This window comes from Nymphaea colorata, chromosome 13 (assembly GCF_008831285.2).
Source record: "Nymphaea colorata isolate Beijing-Zhang1983 chromosome 13, ASM883128v2, whole genome shotgun sequence".
NCBI classification, from domain to species: domain Eukaryota; kingdom Viridiplantae; phylum Streptophyta; class Magnoliopsida; order Nymphaeales; family Nymphaeaceae; genus Nymphaea; species Nymphaea colorata.
Genome location: NC_045150.1, coordinates 6,570,424 through 6,593,875, shown reverse-complemented (window position 1 = coordinate 6,593,875; position 23,452 = coordinate 6,570,424). Strand labels below are relative to the sequence as shown.

The 23,452-nt window shown below is 36.5% G+C and overlaps 1 protein-coding gene across 2 annotated transcripts; it reads left to right on the top strand.

Annotated features, from left to right (window-relative positions):
* Window positions 1-10,516: 10,516 nt before the first annotated feature.
* Window positions 10,517-21,128, top strand: LOC116266875 (serine/threonine-protein kinase STY13-like). Of its 2 annotated transcripts, none has more exons than XM_031648319.2 (4): window positions 10,517-10,786; window positions 10,897-10,979; window positions 11,378-12,338; window positions 20,486-21,128. In XM_031648319.2, exons 3-4 carry the CDS (start codon window positions 11,452-11,454, stop codon window positions 20,823-20,825), a joined length of 1,227 nt encoding a protein of 408 aa, XP_031504179.1. In that variant the 5' UTR covers window positions 10,517-10,786; window positions 10,897-10,979; window positions 11,378-11,451; the 3' UTR covers window positions 20,826-21,128. The 2 variants fall into 2 exon arrangements, with proteins under 2 accessions (XP_031504179.1, XP_031504178.1); XM_031648318.2 differs by having other exon boundaries at window positions 10,518-10,786; window positions 10,897-10,985.
* Window positions 21,129-23,452: the final 2,324 nt, after the last annotated feature.

The window sequence follows — 23,452 nt, the reverse complement described above, 5'->3', positions numbered from 1 at the left end:
AGGGGTTTTTTCATGTTTGGTAGAGCAATCTATGAATCAGAGGGCAGAGGCGGCAGCTCCCCCTCAAATTTTAAAAAATTCAGAAGTTTGTACATAAATTTAAAAATGTTAGTGTTACAAAAAAAAAATATTTTGACCCTTAAAATTTTCAAATTATAGTTTGGTTCTTATAATCAAAAATTTATGGACTCCGCCCCTACCATGAATAGTTAGATTCATAGAATACTAACTCAAATTTGTTTTAGTATTTCATGAATCTACCCCAATCTTTATGGCAAATTCAATGATACTTACAGTATCTTCTTTGATGTTGCACGACCCCCAAAAATATAAGGTATATAAATGCTGAAATGAGAGGTTAAGTATTATGTGAGTATTTTATGATATTCCCTTGTTTCAAGTTCTAAACCACAACCAAATGGGCACATTCTGCACAGGTATCCAATGAAAGCAAATAACATGATACTCAAATAAAAGGAAAAAAAGAACAAATAAAGTATGATCCTGGGCACCAGGCCGTGCCGTCGGCAAGTATCCAATACCCAGCACGACTCAAGCTCGGAAAAAAGGACACCAGGCCTGCCTGATAATTTATCGGGCTGGCCTAGATGGGCCCGATAAGATTTTTTATTATTTATTTATTTATTTATATACATATATAATCTTTTATTATGATTAATTATATTTATATATTATTTTACATTTAAAAAATATACTTTTTTAATTAAATTGGAACGAAATTGGACCGAACACGCGCTCGGTTTTAAATGTCGGTTTTAAAGGTGATATCATATTTTGATACAATAACACCAAATATCTCTTTAATTTTGCAGTCATGTCATCCTCAAAGATCCTAATGAGTTCGATCGTATCCAAGCTAACATTATCGTCCTAACCAATATATCATCGTTTTGATTTTTCTTGTATTTATTGGTTTCATCAACAATAGTAGCAGCCGTCTCACTAGGAACTCTAATTAGATCTTATAGAACATTTTCCAGACTCTACAAGATTAATGCTGGCTCGCTAGAGAAATTCTTCTTACATATGGGAAAATATGTGTCATCTAATTCGACAGTCATTGTAAGTTCAAAAGGATGAACTTTGCTAGCTTGTCATTTCTAGAAGTTAAATTAATAAAATAAGTTGAGTAAGATTTTTAAGAAAAATAATATGAAGAAGCTCTTACTTTAGAAGAAAAATTGGCTGCAGTATAATAAAAGTAGAATAAACCACTTCTCAACAAATAAATATAAGCTAGAATAAAAGGTTAAACAGGTAAATTCCAAGTTTTTTAAATATAGAAGCTCCGCTGCCAAAATTTATGAAATTCAGTTAATTAACGTCCGTATTTTAAAGACGGAACACTATTATTTTTGAAAAAAAAAATTTATGGCAAGGAGCTTTTCTTAAAGAATTTAAATATTTGTGATACTTGGAAATTCCCAAAGTTTCAATATTTTTCTGAAAAAAAAGAGGCAACTTTAACTTCACACAAATTTAAACATTTTTCGGAAGACCGTCTAAAATATGAATCATTAGCTAGCTAATTCTTGGAAGAGTATAAGTACTCGTGTTAATTTGCTAAAATTATTTCACATTCATTTCTTCTTTCTTCACCTGAGCAGGCGACGGGTTTGAGACCTTTCGGCAACCGTCTCAACTTTCCGGCAACCGTCTCAACTTTCCGGCATAAGCAAGGGGAAGCTCTAGCTTGTTTCCGGTGGAAGATCCATAACAAGTGTGCAGACTTTTTCATCCATGGTCCTAAACATTGGCCAGATTCCGGTGAAAAAGGGCGTGGACGTAGGCATGTCAACTAATCATATTTAAATAAACTAGACATTTAATCGACGGATATTCGTATATTTAAATTTAGATATTAACAAAAAAAAAGTTATGTCTGAATCCGAATCTGAATTTGAATTTAAAATCTGATTTCACAATCTGAATCTGATTTTTATATTCATATCTGAACCTTAAGTCTGAATTTCAAACCAAATCCGACCAATGTTCGAAATGCAAGAACATTGGATATATTATGTTTATTTAAAACTAAATTCGATTTGAATTTGAATCTAAATGTGATTCGATATTTAGGTATATCCCAATCCAAATCGAATCAGTTGTCGTTTCTTAGATCTGAACTGATCCGGAGATTTTTTTTTTCGTATAGATTAGATGTGTGATCCAAATCAAATATATTGGCATCCATATGTGGACAGGAAAAAACACAATTTCTTAATTTTTTTTCCCCAAGATTTGCTCGCTATCATCATGAACACCTTTAACAAGATAAGACATTGTTAGTTTCTTGAATGTAATAAAACTTTAAAAGAAACCTTCAATACTTACCAGCTTTTAAAACCATTCAAGACAATTAGATGAGAGGTCGAAATCACCACCTCATTCGGATTTAAAACCATTCAAGACAATTAGATGAGAGGTCGAAACCACCACCCCATTCGGAGCCAAACATAGGACCTCTCGTGTGCCACAAGCGCCCCTTGTTGGTGATCCCCATTCACCCAGTGGGCCTCGAGGCATAGTGGGAGGGGAGCCCCTTTCCTGATGCCCGCCTAGAGGTGGCAATCGGGTCGGCCCGATGTTCGAAAGTGAGGCTCGGGCCCGATACCCGGGTTCGGGCTTGACTAGGTTATAATAAAAAAATATTTTTAAAATATAAAATTATTTTTTTAATATAAAAAATGTAAAATTTAATTAGACCAAATCAAGCCCCCGTTGAGCTGATCCTGGCTGGGTTTTTCGGGCCCAGACTCGGGCCCGTACCAGTCTGGGTACCGGGCCCCCACCAGCGGCTCGGCCCTGCCCAACGCCCACCCTTACACCTGCCTACCCACGGATTTAATAAATGTTGAAAGGTCCGGATCCAGCTAACAATCAATTCAACTTTGGGATAGGTCATGCCGTGTAAATTAATTTTGACCCAGATCCAAAACTGAGACCTGAAAGTGGAAATTCTTTACCCTTGGAAAGCGAAAAAACTCTAATGAGCTATTTATTGACCATGATAAATGTTAAAAAAGACATTCGAAAAAAGGATAACCATCAGATGGTAACAGGAAAGAGATGAATGAAGACGGATTGCAGGGCGGTCATGATTTTTTCTGTTCTGTTGTGTGGTGTGTAGGGTCAATAGACCCAATGGAATTAAGGTTTGGCACAAGGCTGGGCCTCCATTGGGTAGCCGGTATTCAGCTCAACTTAGACTCGGGCTCGGACTTGAGAAAAAGGGACCTAAGCTGCCCAGAGTGGGCCCAACAAGCATGATTCGGGTTCGATAATTGGTTTTTTTAAATTTTTTTATTAATTTACATATATATATATATATATATAATATTTTGCTACAATTAATTATATTTATATATTATTTTATATTAAAAAATATATTTTAAAATTTAATCGAGTCGGGCTCCGGTTTCCCGAGTCGGACCGGACCCGTTTTTTGGATGTCGAGCCAGCCCGATGCCCAGGCTTAAGCGGAATGTTTGTTTTCGAACTATAAAGACCCGACATTTTGAACGCACTCAAAATGATAGTTACCAAAAGTTAAACCTTGTGAGTGTTTCATGAATCTGCTCTAAATTTAGGATAGATTTATAAAAACACTTGAACAAATATTTTATAAATATACCCCAAATTTGAGCAGATTTATGAAATACTCACATGCTCATATGTTGTTCCTAATGTCAAATGACTTCTAAGAGTACTAGTATATGAGAACACGAAGTATTAGATTATAATTGAAGACATTAATTTAATAACCATAGGGCTCTAAATTCCTTTTTAGAGGTGTAATATTGTTTAGTATTCCATTCCAGATTGGTGCAGAGATAGTAACAAATGGATTTGAAGGTCTAAAGAGGTAAAACGAACCTTACACAAGGGAACTCTTTCTGATCTTACCAATTCACTAAGGTTTCCTAAGTAGCAGATATATAATCCCCTTTCCGGGATCACTGTGAATGAGTTGAACATAAAGTTTTCGAGTTTTCGATGAATTGACAACATCAAGCCCGCCTGTCTTATAAATTACTTTTCAAAGGAAGAGAACATGTTTCTTGAGCATTCAGATGGTGTTTGGAAGAGAAGCGAAGGCTGCCTCACCCTTTTCTCTTTGACCTCCGAATTCCAGGGTTGCTTCAGGACTAGGTGGACCTATAGTACACTTATCAACTAGAGTGTCACGGTTGCCACTATTTGCAGTCCAGAAAACTAGCGTCTATAGGAATCGAACAACCGACGTTGCAATTAATCACTAGTGATCATATTATACCACCGTCTCAGAAAAGCCTAAACCAACACTGCTACTACTAGTCAAGTGGACGCTATTCGAAAACTAGCAAAACTTAAAAGCTTTGTCTTACAATTTATATATCATAGAAAATTATATTTCTCAAAATTACCAATCAACTAGAGTGTCACGCTTGTCACTATTAGCAGCTCAGAGATCTAGTGCTCGCTCATGAGAATTGACCAACTGAAATTAGAGTTAGTCGCTAGTGATCATATGGTATCACCGTCTTTGAAGAGCCCACCACCACTGCTACTCAAGTGGGTGCTATCCAGTAGCGAAGATACTTTGGGGCTAGTGTGGGCAACTGCCCACTCCAGCCTATGTAAACCTTTAGAAAAGAATTTCAATAATAGAAGATGCACTCCACTCATTACAAGATGGATCAATGCCCTTCGGCTAAAAAATTCTGGCTCCGCAATGGCGCTATCCAAAACTATAAAACCCTAAAGCTTTATCTTGTAGTTTATACATAAATCGAAAAGTAGTTCACAAAATTTCCCGAAACTTTGTCCTTCACGCATGTAATGGGGTCAAAATTTTGCTGAAAATCTTCACCTCGTGTTTGAGCTGAGAATGCACGGGCCGGTAAAATGTTTTTTTGAAGCATCAAACTGAGATGTCGAATCCAAATCTAATCCATCAAATCTGATTCAAAATTCTAACTGGTCTGATCCATATATTGCATCAAGATCTTTTGCTTATTTTTTTCTCTGTCTACCAAATCCATCCAAATTTGCATTTCGGATCATTTTTTTCAGATGATACGAACCCTACCCGTCTATACATATCCACTTAGGTAACTTGGTTTGGAAGCGTGGTTCCACAAGGCGGCCCTAAACAAAGTCCATGTGACTGAGAATCTTGAGATCCAAGAAAAGCAAGTACAACAAAAGAAAAACAAACACAACCAACGATTTCCAATCTAAGGGGACGGTTACTTGATCGATAAGGCGGTAATCCGGCAAATACATACACATATACACATACATACGCATGCATAAAGTTCTTAGCTGCCAAAGCGATAGGGCCAGCCTCCTCCCTCCCTCTAGACTTCATTTTTCTTCCTTTTAGCCATATTGGTGGCAGTCAAAAGAAGGTGGGGTCTGGCGGCCGGCGACCCGTGACCGGCGACTAGACAAGTGGCCTAGTTCCTCACTCCCTATCTAAAATTTATAGTTTTGGGTTGGTATCTAGGGCTTTTTGGCCTCACTTTTGTGTTCCTGGTTCTTCCTTCATATGAGCCTTGGAATATTCCCATACCAAATCGAGTGGATCATGAGTAGCCCAGAAGAATAGCTTTTGCTTTTAAATATAGTATGAGGAGAGAGCCTTACGTCAAACTTTCAAAAAAATTGACAGCAGTGACTTTCAATTGATCTAGCATTTTTTTCATTGAAAAATGTATAAAAAAAAGTTTGTTTTAAGCTACTTGTATTATATATTAAGGGCGTGTTTGGATGACACCTTCAAATAACCTGTTTTTTGAAAAAAAAAAGTTTTTAAATCATTTTTAAAAGTTGTTTGTATGCTTGGATGTCACATCCAAAATTAAATAATCCGATCAAAACCCGTTTTTGAGAAAACCTAATTTTTGGCTTCATTCAAACTACATTTTGGAGGCAAAACTTGCTTTGCCATGTTTAGGAGTGTCATCCAAATGGGTTTTATTATCTTTGGTTTCATCTAGTCATATAATATTATTCTATACAAAGGGGGATTTTTTTTTTTCAAAATATTATTTTATTGTTTTCATTTAGAATTTGGGGATTCTTCCGTAGACTTTAGTGGTTTTATATCCCGTGAGATTTGCTAGGCATTGGCCGGCCTGGCCCTACCATTAAAACCCGAGCATGATTAAGTTAAAAAATACATTTTTAATATAAAATAATATATAAATATAATAAAATATTATATATAAATTAATAAAATAAATATTAAAAAATTTATTGAGCACCTCAACTTACTGTACCCAACCGGATCGACTCAATAAATTATCGAGCCAGCCTGGTGTTCTTTTTTTTTTAAGGCTCAAGTTGAACAGAGTATTAAGTACCTGCCCGCAACCCTACCTCAACCTTAGATGCACCCCAATTAGTTGAGAAGTATTTGTTCCCCATACATCTCCCCAAAGAAAACAAGCTTCAACCCTTTCTCCAAGGCATGCATAAATTATTTGACAAGATAAATTTACTTATTCTAAAAAAAGTTTTGCCTGAGTAAGTCAAAAACTTTAGTTTTTCAGGTGAAGTTTGAGGGAAACAAATTTCATATGTACGGAACTTATTTCTGACTTGGTCAAAAAGTTGTCAATTGAATCTTTTCAACTACTTAACACTATTTTCCCATTATTTCCTTTCTTCATTCGATTAGGTTATATATATATATATATATATATATATATATATATATATATATATATATATATTATATTAATGAGTTGAACTCAATCAAATGTGAACGTAATTTCTGCTCAATTTTCACAGTGCTGCAAGTTTTTTTTAAGATTTCTTCTTTTTTTGTCTTCATTTTCCGTTCTGTCCTTTCTGGTTGAAGTCTTTTTGATATGTAATCTTTCTAAGAGGCAAACTTAATCATTGTCTATTAATGTTTTAACGTCCACTTTACTTCTTTTGTTCAGAAATATCCATTATATATTTTGATAACTACTTTCTAAGTTTTTTTGGGCATGTGTATGACTCCATCAAAAAATGTGAAAACCAAGTTTTACAAAAATTTGGTTAAAACTCAGTTCTTCGAACGCGAATAAAACATTAAAGGGGTATTTGGATTGAAGCCTAAAACCAAAGACAAAATTTGATTTCATCTTTTGTGATATTTTTTTTTGGTAATATTTGTAACAACCCGATTCATTCATCGGTTTGAGCTCCTGATTCAGTAGATCCCAACCCGCTCCCTAACAATTTCGGCTCCAACCCCAGCAAGATTATGAATCAAAACAATTATCTTTTTAATAACCTACTTTATAAATCCTTGAACATCTCTCTCAATATTTAATTCGAAACTAAATTTTTAGGATGTTACAATATTGGTTTTGAATATTGGTTTTGGAAGGTCTTGCTCCCAATAGTAATGAATTGTATGTTCACTTAACATTGACTGTGACAATAAAGCCACTAAGTCTTCACATTTCACAATTCCCACACTCTACTTTGACCACCACCCACTTTGTTGGAGAGGCACTGCAGAATAAATATAACTAATTTGAACTTGTCAAATGTTCATGATCAAATTACCACCTATAATATAGGCTCTCTTGACTCTATGTAGGCTAAAAAAGAAGAAAAAGAAAAATTCAGTCTAACCATATCTGATGATGATAAAGATGATGTAACAAGGGGAGGCCCATATGGGCCATGGGGCATGTGCCCATCTTCCTGCAAAAAAAAAAAAAAAAAAAAAATCCACTAAATGATTCAGACCAGTTCCCGGTCCCATCGGCACTGTGCCTCTAGATCATATGGGGTGAGTCGTGGCACCAAGTTGACCGTGCATTGGCGCCACGTCCAAGCATACCCAAAAACTTCAGATATCGTCTCTCCTCGCATCGGCAATTTTGATCGATCGTCCAATGCCCAAAAATCATATGTCAAACATATCTTATTATCTCTCTCATATTTCGCGATCAAATGATGGGTAGTACAACTGGTCAAGTTGAGCGGTGTGTGTAACCACATCTTTAATTCAAATTTGAATGGCGCCATGATATTGAAGAGTGTTGATCAGGAACTATCTTAGCTAGTTTAGATTGCTTGGCTCAAGCAGAGAATGTAGCGCGTCAAATTGATGAAGGATGATGCCGATGATCGTCATCAACAATATTAAAGGAAACGTTAGTTGGACATGGTGGGCCAAGAAATAAAAAGAAGAAAGGGAAGAGGGCGTAGAGCCTCGAACTTTCAACTACTAACTCACGTAGTCCAAGCACAAGGTCCAAGGTGTCATGGAAAAAGGAAGGGAAGGGAATCAAACCCGGTTCACATTTGGTGGCGGCCACCCGGACAATCAATCCCCTTCTTTTCTCTCTTTAACCACATCAAATAAAGGGCGTCCTTCCTTTTCCCCTCTCTTATATATATATATATATAAAGAAAGAGAAAGAAAGAAATTAGTAAAAGCAAGACACTTAGTTCAAATGAAAATCAGACCCTTGAGTTTTTTGTTAAAAAATTATTTTAAATAAAATATAAACATCATAATATATTTATAAAAATTGTTTTAATATAAAACATGCTTTGAATCCAGTCGGTTTTATAAAAAATGTTGATTTTTCTATTGTCAAAATGTTGATGATGCTATGAAAGCCATTCATTTTTGCTTATTATAAAAACATTGTTAAAACTCAAAAGTAATCAACTTGATATACATTTTGCTGGAACGTTTTCTTGAAATGATATTGGTAAAGTTCGGTTTCAAAAAAAATAATTTTAAATATCATATATAAAGGGTTCAGTTTTTTTTGTCTCTCACTTACTAACCACTCAAACTTACCAATCATTATTATATATATATATATACATATATATATATATATATATATATATATATGCAGCGTCATGACAGTTCCAAAAGTGTTATCATATGACAATATGAGCCTAATCACCGGCAGAGGGAAAGGGGCAACGGGGCGGGCATTTTAGAAAATCAAAATGTGTGTTATATTTTTGAAAAATTTAATTTGCCTCATGAAAAAATTTTGAAAAAATATTATTCAGCCCCTGAAAAGGTTTGAAAGCTTCTCCCTTGAGACCAAGGACACCAAACCAGTTGCGGTTAGCGGTGATAGATATTAATGGTGGCAAAACTATTGCCCATTTTTTGATGGATAAAGTTCCCTCTAGTCGTGGATGGTGATTATAGAAAAGCTTTTAAAATTATTTGTTCTAAAATTTTCATATCATAACGCAATCATTTATATGAAACCGTTGTATTATTTGACATGAATGAGAAGATCAATACCAAAACTAATGCAGGCCGTAGGATATCAAGCTACTCGAGCTCGAGTCGTTAAAGCTCAGCTCATGAACAAGTTCGAGCCGAGTCATTTGCTTAACGAGTTGAGCTCGAGTTCATGAGTCGACTCTTTCAAATAACCGATTTGAATTTGAGTTCAACACGTAACTGCCGCGTTGAACTCAAGCCTTAATCGAGTTTGTCGAGCCTTAATCGAGTCCAACTGGAGTTCAATACATAACAATGAATATCAAGTTTATTCAAACGAGTTTGTCGAGCCTCAATCAAGTCAAGCTCGAACTCAACACGTAAAATTTCAATTCTATTCAAACGAGTTTGTCGAGTCTTAATCGAGTTGAACTCGAGCTCAACACGTAACTGCCGAGTCGAGTTCGAGTTGCTTCCATCGAGCTATTCTCGAGCTGGAGCCGAGTCAAGCTCGAGGTTTCATTAGTCAAGCCGAGCTCAAGCTGACTGAACTCGGGCTTGTGTTCAGCCCTACGTCCAACTCACCCAGAAAGTCATTTTTATACTTTATGGTAGACTTTTTGTACAAAATCTTGTTTGGATAGGGATTTTAATTGTTTTCAACTGAAATATTTTCTTTCCAAATTCAATAGAAAAACGTCATTTGGATGCTTTAATTGGGACAGCCATGCTACCAGCGACGCATGCATGATGTTGTGGTGCTTTAATTAGGCCATATCTCTTGGTACTAAATGTTAAAGCCAAAATTGAATTTCATAACAAGAATGCTAAAAATTCATTAGAGAAAGGAGAAATTTGAAACAAAAAATGAAGAGGGAAAGGGAAGAAAATTAAATTAATATGCTATAAGGGAGCTAATACAACAAAGCAGCCCTGAACTCGTTTTTTTTTTTTTTATTGTTATCTAGGTGCCATTTTTTGCGAATCAAGTGGAGTTCTTGAAGCTCGAACTTGACTCGTTTATCGTTTTGAGTATTTTGTAAGTTGGAACTTGACTCGTTCATAAACGACTCGAGTACAAGTCGAGTTTTTTCAAGTGAGTTTGAATCGAACCTGAGTTGGCTCGACTGGTTGTGCAGCCCGCATGCATGGCATGTAGAAGGAAAATGGATGATGAAATAAGCCTTATTTTGAACAGCAAAGTGCAAATTAACATTTTTTAGCAAACGGAGAGGAAACGCATAAATATGGTAAAAAAATAATGAGAGCGGTAATTGTGTGTGAGCGCGAGCGAGAGGGAGAGGAGTAATTGTGCGTGTGTGAGAGAGCGTGGGAAGTGTTAAAACCCAAAAAAGAATGAAAGACCATGACCTGCCACTGGTCTCCCCGACCTCCGTATCTACCAGGGCGAAGACGTGAAGAAGAAGAAGAAGAAGAAGAGAGAGAGAGAGAGAGAGAGAGAGAGAGAGAGAGAGATAGAGACCTAACTTTTAATTTCTTGCTCCTCCGATCTCCTCTCTGATTCTCCCTTGTCTTCGGTTGATCGACCATTCTCCTATTTCCTCTTCTGTATGTCGCTTGCTTTCTTTTCCTTTCATAATGTTTTTTGTTAAAATCTTTTGTTGTTAGCTTAGGGTTTGATTTCTTCACTGTTGGTAACGTGGTTTCTGGGAATTTAGGGATTTAGAGTTCCGGCGAGTGATGAAGATGGAGCTTGGAGGTCATGATCGTTAAGAGGAAAGTGGGTGGGAAGACAATTTCGGTATTGGTAAAAACCTTTGCTCGAGTTATGTACTTCTTTTGGTTATTTTTCTGCAAGGATTTTTCAATTTCTCTCATAGACTTTGCTCTATTTCTTGGACTTCCCAATTTTGTAAACGCTGGCATTCAGGGAGAGTCGACCCTTTTGATTGCATATTTAACGAGTTATTTTTGTTCTTCCCGTATCGTGCTTTTGACTTTTGCTGAGAAACCCACAAGATTTTTTCTTAGGGTTTGAAAATTAAGTTCTGTCTTAGTTTAGAAAGCTTTGTCTGCTGCTGAGGTTTTTTTCTTTTTTTGGGAGTGGGATTTTTCCTTTTGCTCATTGTTGGTTCTAGTGATTGAAAAATTCTCCTTCTTGGTTTTTCGTGATTGGATTTTCTCTCGTCCGGTGTCCAGATTGAAAACGGATGCTGAAGAGACGCAGCTACTTGAATTGCTACTGACCGGAAGAGAAGGAAGAATAGGAGAAAATGGTCGAGGGTTCCAAATTTGGGGGCGCTGGAAATAATGAAAATTTCTTCAACTTTGCGTCGGATTACATCCGTCTGGCCGAGGGATCGAATATGTCCGTGGATAGCATGGGAAGTCTTCAGATGTGCAACGCTGATGGATCGGTTGCCATGTCTGCAGGTAGCAGTGTTGGTTCAAATATCCCCCTCGCAGCAAGCATGATGACCTACCCGGGCATGGGTACCGTCACAAATGGATCTCTTGAGCAAAGTGTATATACGCCTGGCATGGTGTCCCACCCACTTGCAGAAGATGCATTGGCGCGAGCCTTGATGGATGACCGTTACACGACCGAAGGTCTGGAACAATATGATGAATGGACAATTGATTTAAGGAGGCTCAATATGGGAACTGCATTCGCTCAAGGAGCATTCGGGAAGCTCTATAGAGGTACTTACAATGGAGAAGATGTGGCAATTAAGATATTGGAAAGGCCCGAGAATAACCCGGAGAAAGCGCAATTGATGGAGCAGCAGTTTACTCAGGAAGTAATGATGTTGGCGACACTACGGCACCCTAATATTGTGAGATTCATTGGTGCCTGTAGGAAACCTTTGGTCTGGTGTATTGTTACTGAGTATGCAAAGGGCGGGTCGGTCAGGAATTTCTTGATGAAGAGGCAAAACAGGTCTGTGCCACTGAAATTGGCAGTAAAGCAAGCATTGGACGTGGCCAGAGGAATGGCTTACGTGCATGGCTTGGGATTTATCCATCGAGATCTTAAATCAGACAATCTGTTGATAGCCACTGATAAATCCATCAAGATTGCAGATTTTGGAGTTGCAAGAATTGAGGTCCAAACAGATGGGATGACTCCTGAGACTGGGACATACAGATGGATGGCACCGTAAGTATATAGCCAATGTGATTTATTCTTCTGTAGTTCATTTCTGTATGACTCCATTTTTGATGTGGTGGCACAAAATCAAGTAGCAATAGCTTATCGGTTTGGGCAGTTAAGATGGACTGAGTCTGAGCTGGCTAGTGTCTGTGCTATAGTATACCCTTATTCATTTACTTAATCTGTTTGTTTAGTTTCCTCTTTTTGCTTCATGCATTAATTAACATGCTTGTGGGCATTGTTGCTTTTTCATTGTTTGGGCAGTCATTGAGAATTATAGCATCTATGGAAGGACTTACATAGTGCTTTGACCTGGCAAATAATTGAAATGACCATTAGTTAATTAATATTCAAGCAAGTTTTCTCAGGGGAGTTTTAATCATGGGTTCTACTGGGATTTCCCCTTTTGGCTACATATAAGGCATTACAGGACAGAGATGTAAAGAAAATTATGGTTATGTGAAAATGCGGACTATATTTGATCATTGGAGAAATCATACTTTTTGTCAAAAAGAAAAAATTGAGATTATCTGTGAGCTTTTGGTGGTTCAATTTATGCTCTGTTTATCATGGTTCACATGTGAGTGGGACCCTTGGTGTGAATGCAGCATCTTTTCAGTGATGGAACCAAATGTTACAAGGACACCTTGTTGCATGTTATGTTTGATTTCCAACTTTCCTTGAGATACATTGATGTACAGCCGTTGCCATCAGTCAGTCCTTTTGCTTTTCATTGTGATAGTTGTTCTGTCCTAGGAATGCCTGCCTATTCTGCGTGATGTCTATTTTAGTCTGATTGGGAAATCATATGCATGAATTTGACTTTTTTTTTCTTAATGGCCACAACAGTTATAAGCATTTTAAATTTTTCAAATTTTTTCTGCATAATTCTGAATTGCTAAAATGCTATTCAGGAGTATTGTTTTTCATCACTCTGAACGATAAATTTTAAAAGCGAAAATTATTTGTTTTGAAATACATGTGTTAAATATGTGATGTAAATTCCATTGTTATTTCTTGCTATCTTATTTTTGATTTTTTAATTAGAATGCTAATATTGCTTCATAACATGTTGTTAGCATAAAGGATTTTTCCAGGTATACTCTACAACCAATGGCTTCCTCCATTGTCATGTTTCTCATAAAGAACCCTCTAAAACCAGATTGTAGTATGTCCATTGGCTACCTATCCTGTTGTCCAGCCCTGTCTAGGACGTACCACTTTACTAAATATAAACAGCAGGTGTCCAGTACATTTTTGTTTTTAGATCATACAGGAATGGTCTATTTTTTGGAAGAAGTTGATGTTTGAAAAATGAAAATTTGGTGCAAATAAATGTTGTTAATGCACCATTGCTGGGGTTTGAGAAAAATAATCTTGTTGGACAAATAAGCAGCCACGGTCAGCATCCAAAAATATTCTTATTTTGACCCAATATGGTCTGGATGGCCAGTATCATCGGCAGCCAATTTCCTGAATGGATTCATTGTGTTTCAGTCACAAATCATGTCACTTGGATGCACCAATTTGGGTGCTGCAGCTGCGTTGGGGTGCACCTAATTGGGTACTGCACCTGCATTGATGTGATGCAGGTGTCAGTGTTTGCAAAGTTCAAAATAAGAAGAAAAAGAAAGAGGAATAAGGGGAGGAGGAGGGCAAGGAAGACGATGGAGAAAGAGGAAGAAGAGGGGGGAGGAGGAGAAGGAAGAAGAAGGACTGAAGGAGCTTACCTGGCTGTTGCAGGAGGAGGAGAGGCATTGGCTTGGCATGGCTGGAGGGAGGAGAAAAAGAAAAGATGCTAGGGTTTTATGCATAAGAGTCTTAGAGATCCTTTTTTTTTTGCTTTTGAACTTCTCTTTTATTGTAATTTTGGAAGAGTGACTCATTTTGCAGTTTATGGAAAGTTTCTTTTAACTTTTTACGTTCTTACTTTTACAGTTCTCTTGTAATACAATTTACAAAAGAGGCTTTTATGGAAATTTTGTTTTGCTTTTTACTCTCTCTCTCTCTCACACACACACACACAAACATACACATAAAAGCCTAAGTTTTTTCAAGAAGTGCCACATCACACCCACATCCATACCTCACACCTATGTGACATTGGTCTCGAGACACAGTGGTATGAAATTTTGGTCTTTTACTAGAGCATCAATATCGAGCATGGTGAGAACTTGTAAAGCATTGGGAAAGCCCACTTCCACGTTTATTGAAGAGCGAAAACTTCCTTTTTGTCTTCACAATCAACAATTAAAACTACTAACAGTTTCCAAGTTTATTTACTGCTTATTAAATATATTTTAGCTGAACCCTGGTACGACTTCTCACCTTCTATGGACTAGGTGCACGCCCACCTGCCATCGCCTAAGTGATGGACTTAGGCGATGAAGGTGGAGTTACGAATAAGTGATGCCTAGGCATTCACCTAGGCATCACATCAACAACATAGCTGTTATGAGAGGTTGAAGTGATTATCACGGAGTAAAGGGAGTGTATTCTTATGGTGCTTTGCCATAGCTTCATACCTACTTTGAACATGCTTCATTGGCTGTAGTCAGGAGTTTCCTAGGTTATATTTATATGGTAAATGTTAAGGTACTAGAAGTGTTGTGGAGGGGATGGTGGGTGATTTTTCGAGGAAGTGTTGGGCACCTCATATTATGCAAATTAAGCAAGGACCCCACCTTATGCAACTTAAAAAAGTCACAGAAGCATGCTAATAATATACAAGGAAGTTTGCTTACCAGACAAGTGCATTATTATTCACCGTAATTGGAGTTTGGATTCTTAAAAAGGAAAATTGAGATTCCAAGATACCTGTACTTTTTAAGTTTTAATTTTCATCTCTTTGGTTAACATGAGAAACCTGCTAAAAGTATTTCTTTTAAAGGAAAGCTGAAAAACAATGAGATACGAATTTAGCTTTATCTTCTTCCACTCATCCTTCTTCCCTTCAGCATCTGAGCTTTTTTGAATTGGTCTCTGTTCTTCAGCATTTATATTTGTCTTTTCATCGTCCCCTTTGCCCTTATAAACTAATTCGAACCGTTTTGTGTTTCATTTTATCTGATCTTGATTTGTCTTGGCTTGTCCCTCTGTCTCTCTTATCCATTCTGGCCTTCAGTAAGGCGTTTCCCTCATAGTTTGATCCAATTCAAATTCCACTTTATTTGCTTCCTACCTAAGTCACACGGGTGCACCAAATAGGTGGCACATTTGCGTTGACTCGGGTGCAGGTGCCTCTTGACACGGCACTCGACTCGGTCAAACCGAATCAGGTGCTGCTGACCGCACCCATTCTTTTTTTCTCTCGTTTTTTTTTTTAATTTTTTCCTTCTCCGATCTTTCCCTTTTCTTTTTTTTCCCTCTTATTTCTCTCCTCCCCTATTTTATTTAATAAAACTTTGAATTTGTATGAGATTAAGGTAACCTTGATACAAAAAGTTTCAAAATATAGTCAAATAAAATTACTTATATATATATATGCTTTGGCAGCACCTGCATCCAATTTTTTTTTGGAATTTGCCATACCGGCACCGGCACCAGCACCCCCACCCCACACCCATGTGACATAGCTTCCCACTTGGCTTTGGCTTGTTGGCCCTTTCAATTTTGAGAAAGTGTATACAGATCTTCTTGCCTCTGCTTCTTAGTATAGTAATTTTGGTCATTACTCATTAGTCATTTACTTGCATATTCATGCATTTGCAAAGTGTAAAATGTGAAGCTTTCAAAAGCAAAAATGTTTATGTATACTGTTCATGCCAACATAAGGTGAAAAGTTAAGCAAAATGAAAATCAGTTCCTTTAGCTATCTTTCATCATCTATAAAAGTTTGACTTCACCGAATATGGTTTAAAATCTTTAACTTTGATACTATCCGTTTCATTGTTAATTTCGCAAAGCGACATTTCGTTACCTGTCGTTGAAGAGAATTGAGCTCAAGTTCTTCTCTGGAGAGGCTATGCTTAAGAATTATCTCGCAATTAGTTGTTTTGAAACTGGAAGTTGATAACCTAAAATTGGTGTAGAAAGTAGAAACTTGATTTTTACATGGCAAGCATAAGTTGAGCAATATATAGAGCTTCTAAACAAGCATATCTTAAAATTTAATAAACAATAAACAATGAAGAGGCTGCTTAAGTTATAGGGACAATTCTTAGAAGTCGAAGTATCCATGTCAACACTACCTCCCATGGGTATGGGGTCTGCCGTGTGGGATATGGCTTGGATACCCCTGCCTTAATTTTTGTATTTTTGGGTATGTTTTATTTTTTATATTTTAGTATTTTTTTTGTTCAGTAAATATCTTTTATGAATATAATCAATGATTTATGTGTTTATTCAGCTAAATTTTATATATATATGTGCATGTGTTTTTGTACGGCCTTGTCCCCATACCCAAGTTTCTCAAAATTGCTCTGACCCGTTCCCGTACCCATGTGATATAGTAGGCTGCTTTTTTTATGCTAAGAATTTCATGATCATCGGTTTTGGACATCTGGTAGATTTCACTCTCACATTAGGAAGGATCACCATATCAAAAACCACTAGATGTGCTTTCTGATGACAACGATGATGGCCATCATCAGGTTCTCTTGGATTTTGTAGCTTTCATAGACTGATTGTTTACATCATTTAGAATTTAAAATTTGTGTGTTTATGTACAATTGAACAAGGGCCTGGCATCTTTGTAAAATTTTCATTTGGAGATTATGTACTTGATATAAGTCCCTTCTTAAAACTTACGAGGTTGCGATAATTTTCAATATTTCAATTCATATGTTTCTAAGTTGTATCCCTAGAGGTATTAGACAAACTGGCTATAAGGCCAGTTTTTTGTATCCAATGGAAAAATAGCTTTTCTTGGCCTTAAACTAGACAGCTGTTGCCCCCATAACTTTGGGAAGTATCTGCAAATACTGCTTGAGGATTATCCAAATGCTGATTCTTTCTAAATAAACCTTTGGAAGAGTTGCATTATATGCCTCTTATGAGCAACCACCATCTCCACAACCGGAAAGAAGGAAAAATAGCATAGTCAGAACCTTCCATGATTAGGAGGAAGCTACATCCCACCTCCTTTTCTCTGTGTTATGGATGCCAAGTTAGTGTATCTTTTAACAATTAAAAATATGTGCATATTTTAGTACCTTTATGTAGGTATTTAATCTGAGAGTCCATCTTCATATGGTTTGTCATGTTTGGAAACAAGGAAATTGTAATAGATCTTGCTTTTGTATTATGGCATGGTTACATTAGTTCAGGATGTAATTCAAGAATTTAACAACGTTGCTTCTTTCTCAAAGGGAAGCTCCTGTGATGTCATATGGCATCTTAGTTAAAACTTTCAGTTTCAGAGTCAGAAAACTCTTTTAGGAAGGATCATTCATGATCTTCACAAGTTTTAAGGAGGCCATGGGATTTTTTAAAAATTTAGGCAGGTTATGGGGCTTTCTTTCAAATTTTTATACATGAAATTTAGTGTTTTGAAAGCCGATTAACATCGAGAACTATGAGAAGACGTTATGGTGTGGTACCTTTGCCTAGTTCTTGTATAGTGCATCATGTGGACCATGTGGACACAACATGAGCTTTATGGGTATCCATGAGGGATACCTTAGCTTTTAATGGATGTTCTTACAGTCCTAGAGTAAGACGATGGTGCCTTTTGTCTCTTTTAGGGTTGATTTAGATGGATTCTCGAATAGAACACAGCCAATCCATCTTTCTCGAAGGGTGGCGGATATCTGGATAACAAATAATGAATAAAAGTTGTGATCATGGTGTTGTCCCTCTTTCTGATATTATGCCTGTAGAGTTAAGTGCTGAGTAACACGGATCTTGAAAAAGGTTGCAGCACCCGAGTCATGTTGTGCAGCTTGGTTACGGCTTAGGTGCAGGTTCGATGCAGCGAGAAAAGTATTGCTTTTTTTTCTACTGAATCATTGATAAAAACTCCAATTGTTATTTTTTGCTACTTGTTAAAAATTCTATTGCTGGTTTTATTATTTGTAGATTTATATATATACATAGGTATATAAATATATCTATCCTCAGCACACATACACCCATATTTTTTGGGAAAATGCCACACCTACACTGGTACTCACACCCGCACCCGCACCTGCACCCTGCACCTGTGTGACATAGATTATCTCATAGTATCCTTCTACTTTATGTGCTTTAAGCACATAAATGCTTTTGTGGTTTTCAAGATGTGGATAAATAGATACATGAATTCATATGCACAGTCACGTTGGCACATAATGCATGTGTACATGTGCATGCATCTCTGTAAATGTTAGGTGTTGCAGCTTTCCAGATTTATATTTTCATCATGTGAGGTTGGCTTAAGCTATGGTAGAGCATGCATTCAAAGCATGCGAAGATGCTTTTCTAGGCCAAACCATATTGATATGCCGCAGCATGGGCTTTGAGGCATTGTCATAAATATCATTTCCAGAGTTTTATTGGCTTTCGTGGGTATTAGTCCGAAGTTTTTATCAGAAAAATTTCAGGAACTCAAAAAATTAAAAACTATAAAAACAATAAAGGAGTAAAAGATTACAAGGAGGTGAATATCAAATAACCACTAAACTTTTCAGACTCATCAAGGAGGTCGTCAACTTTTTGCATGAAATTCTCAAACAACCTCTTCTTTAAAAAAAAAAAAATTAAAATGATGTAACAAAATTCAAAGTTGCCATTTTCAAACAATTTGTAACAAAATTAACAAAAGCTTATAGAAGTAAAAAAATTGGGCCACGATCCTACAAGGGGCAACAGCTCCCCTCACTATCCTCACAATGGAGTGAGGGGGATGAGATTCGCCATCGCCCCTCGTTGGATGGCTAAGGTTGATGGTGCAGCCTCACCATCTAAACTGATGGTTGGCTTGACTCTCGGCAAGAAACCTCCTCGACCCTCTCTGTCCAGCAAGGGGCAAGGTGAACCTTGTCTCACTCAGGCGCTATTGCCCCTCACTGGATGGTGACCCTTTTTTAATTAGTTTGTGTTAATTTTCTTTTGAATTTGTTTGGTAATGACAATTTCATATTTTTTTAATTTTTTTTTTTCAAAAGTAGCAATTGTTTGAAAATTTCATGCAAAAGTTTAGGACCCCTTTGATGAGTTTGAAAAGTTAGGCTGTTATTTGGCAGTTGCTTTTTTGTAATTTTTCCTAAAAAAGCATTGTTAAAAATTTAATATAGTTTGAATCGTTAAAAAGAAACTCAGGACATTGAATATATTAAAATTTACATTTTTTGAATGCGACACATGTTATTTTCATTTTGGATATGTTATCAACTGAGATTGTGGATTTTCACGTTTTTCTCTTTTTTCCTTTTTTAGGCACAAAATTTTGAAAAAAAGAGAAAGAATAAATTTGTGATCATATTTGAGGTACAGATATATTGATTCGAGAACCTTTAAGTGTGAGACGTTTTGAATGATGGTGCAGAAGCTCATAGAGTAAATTCTCATTTGGATCTTTCTGAAGAAAAAAAGGTGAAGGAAAAAAGGTGCAGCATTCATCGGACCTGTCCTTCAAAAGCGTTGATTATGACGATATCTTTGATACTTCTATTTATCTTCATATTTATGTGTATTATACATTGCATGAAGCATTTTTTTTAATTAAACTGGTTGTAATATTGCTTTGACAGTTATCTACTTCCATGTTGAGTCCCAGAGAGTGTAAAAAATGACTTTCTGTCCGGCTCAATACATATAGTTTGAGTATGGAGCCATATTGGGAATGGTTATGGAATATTTTTGAGATGGATCAAGGGCTACATAGAATCGCACTATCTAGTAAATATGTGATGAAGGTTGGCTTTTAGTGTGAGATTGCTTTGCAAAAGTCAAAGTTCATGAACAACCGAAACCAGAAGAAAGTTCACCCTCATGTTGCATTCACTCATTTGAAATTGTACTTGTAACTAAGTCTGTGATATTTGATTTAAATGGTAACCAAGGTCACCTTTTCAGCAACAGCTAGGACTTTTAAATTCTAATCAATTCTTGGTATTTGTTCTGAATTTACTGTTGCCGTTGGGGGCTGATAATCTTTTGTTGTTTTTTGCCCATATTTGGCTTCTTTTCCCCTGGCTTTGCACATATTTGACTAAGAAAGTGCATTCCTGCAGGGAGATGATCCAGCACAGACCATACACCCAAAAAGTTGATGTCTACAGCTTTGGAATTGTCCTGTGGGAGCTTATAACGGGATGTCTTCCCTTCCAGAATATGACAGCAGTTCAGGCAGCATTTGCTGTTGTGAACAAGGGGGTAAGACCAACCATTCCCCAAGATTGCCTCCCGGTGCTCTGTGAAATCATGACGCGCTGCTGGGATGTCAACCCCAATGTTCGTCCACCCTTCACTGAGGTTGTCAGGATGCTTGAGGATGCAGAACGAGAAATTCTGACAACCGTGCGTAAAGCACGTTTCAGGTGCTGCATGACACAACCGATGACCTTGGACTAGTAATGGCCCCAAGGGAATCAAATCTTGTGTATTTATCCTATTTTCTTTTCTTAGGCTAAGAATGTCGTACTGCCGGTTTCCAGATTCTAGTATTTACTCGTGTCTTGTATCTACTGCTTGTTATTATATGCTTTTGTTGATCTGTTGTTAAACAGAGATTTGATATGATCTTCTGCCTGCTTGTGGGGGCTTGTTTATTTCTTTCGGAAGATTTATATCAAGTCACTGGCATCCTCACTGTTAACAGAAATAGGATTGATGGATAGTATGTTATATGATACGTGGAATACATTTCTTTGTTTCCTTAGGCGTATTTCTGACAGTTTGTATCGCGTTCGTAACAATCAAAATAATTTTTAGGTTGGAAAGAGAGCTACAAGAGGCACACATACAATCCTATTGCATTCCCTTGGATGTGGTACACAACATTGTCGCATTCGTAACAGCTGAACTGCCTGTTATGTAAAAAAAAACTTTTCCAGTTTAAAGCTTTAATGAAGGGGAATTTGGAAATGAAGCGCTTCCAGCATTGCTCCTAAATTGTTCCTTCATATACCATTTTGTTACCATTTATGTAGTAATGGATGAACATCAAGTTTGAGCGCAGGTCTCTTAGCAGATCATGATAATACTAAAATTTGGCATACTGGTTGGGTATTTATGTATGGGTGCCTAAAGTATGACCATAATTGCACTAAAATGGGTTTCAAAAATTTTACAGGATGGTTATGCCTAACATTTCAAGAAACTTCAAGGTTGGGCTGCTCTAGTTTGATTCATTCAACTTAGTTAACTCATAATAATTGTGTTTATATCAGAAAATGAGGGATGACAATATATCTTATTTCAATGGGATACCCGACTGAACCGTTTCAAAATGATTGGATATGAAAAAAAATTTAATATCCGATTAAGAAATCAGATCAGACTTACGTTTAAGAAATGACATTTGGTTGGATTTCGGTTTATCATATTCATTTATGTATAAATATCCAATCGGATTTAGATCAGATTTGGTTTTAAATAAATATCATGTATCCAACGCTCTAACATTTTTCAATCGGTTAGATTTATCCAAAATTGATTGAACATTTTTCAATCGGTTAGATTTATCCAAAATTGATTGACATAGAATTCAGATTGTGAAATTGGATTATAACTTCAGATTCAGATATGTGTTTTCTTTGTTCATATTCTAATTTGTGAATATCCGAAAAAGCAGATGCAATTAAGGGTATCCAATGATTTGTTGACTTCTCTATGCTTCCTTGAATAATTGAATGCATGGTAACCGATGATGTCTTCTTCCGACTGACATCTGCTTTCGACTTAGGGTCCCAATTAAATGGTTGGCGGTTACTGATGTGTGAACCGTCTGAGTTCACAAAAACTGAGTCAATGGTGACTAAATGACTTTTTTTGTTGCACCAATGGGGTTGGTGGGTAGGGTTGAACTTTGATTGAGGGGGTCTTGCGCGACCAAGAGTACAACTAAATCTCACATCTTGAATGCAGTTTTATTGTACTAGAGGAAGAAAGAAAAAAGTTTATGCAAGTTGATCACTTTATCTTTCATCAAAGTGAACTTTGAAGCTATATTCACATTTTTTTAATAATTAAGTTTTGGTTCGTGTTTTTCATTGTGAACCTTTTCTTAGGTTTTCTATTTGAAAATTTTACAGTATGTTCAATGTTTAGTTTATGCACATAAATTTTCTGAAATTGCAATTAGTTGCTTAATTTTGACTTCTTGCTAACTGGCCATCGTGAGATAATTTAGTTAATGTAACCAAGGTTTAACATAAGTTAGTGGAATCGAAAGGGGAGGTCATTGAACCATCTTCATCCCTTTATTGAACTTCTCTTATTTCTCCTCCTCAAAATCGGTTTTTCTCTTTCAAAGTAGCAAGATCAAAAGTTCATTTTTAACAACATTTAATCCATAAGAAGCACAAGGGGTTCGCCACAGTCCACTGCAACTGGATTTGAGAACCATGAATTTAAGATCAGAACCTTCTCCTTCAATTTTAAATCTGACTTTTTATGGATGCAAAAAAGTACATAAAGATTTGAAGTGTGGATCTTAAGTCTGACTCAAGATCCCTAGTTTGATGAACCATAGATCTTTAACCATATCAGCAAAAGCATATCACATCAGATTTACATAAGAACCATATATTTTTAATCCAAAAGTTCCATTAAGGCGGCGGTCGCTGGTTAGACAACTGCAAAACTGAAAAATTATAACCATATTTCTCAACAAAATTGTCCACTCATACTTTTTTATTTCAAACTAATTTTGGCTTGTATTTCTCAAACCAAATTATAGAAATGTGATCGCATGTTTGAGAAACTTAGAAATCAAAACTAGAGCACATGCTTGTTGATGTGTAGGTCATATTCTCGAATACAACCATCTAGCTAACAAAATGCAAGATTTTACGTTCATTCTTACAGCCATGGTCATTGAGACAATCTTTATATAAGGGAAAAGACTAAAAAAAAGTTGATTCTTGACAATGAAATTTGGAAGTAAATTCATTTTTTACAGAATGGTTGTGTAAAGGCAAGACTAATTTCATCTATTCTTATAAACGATGACTGTTACGTTTGTTTTGGGTGTAGGG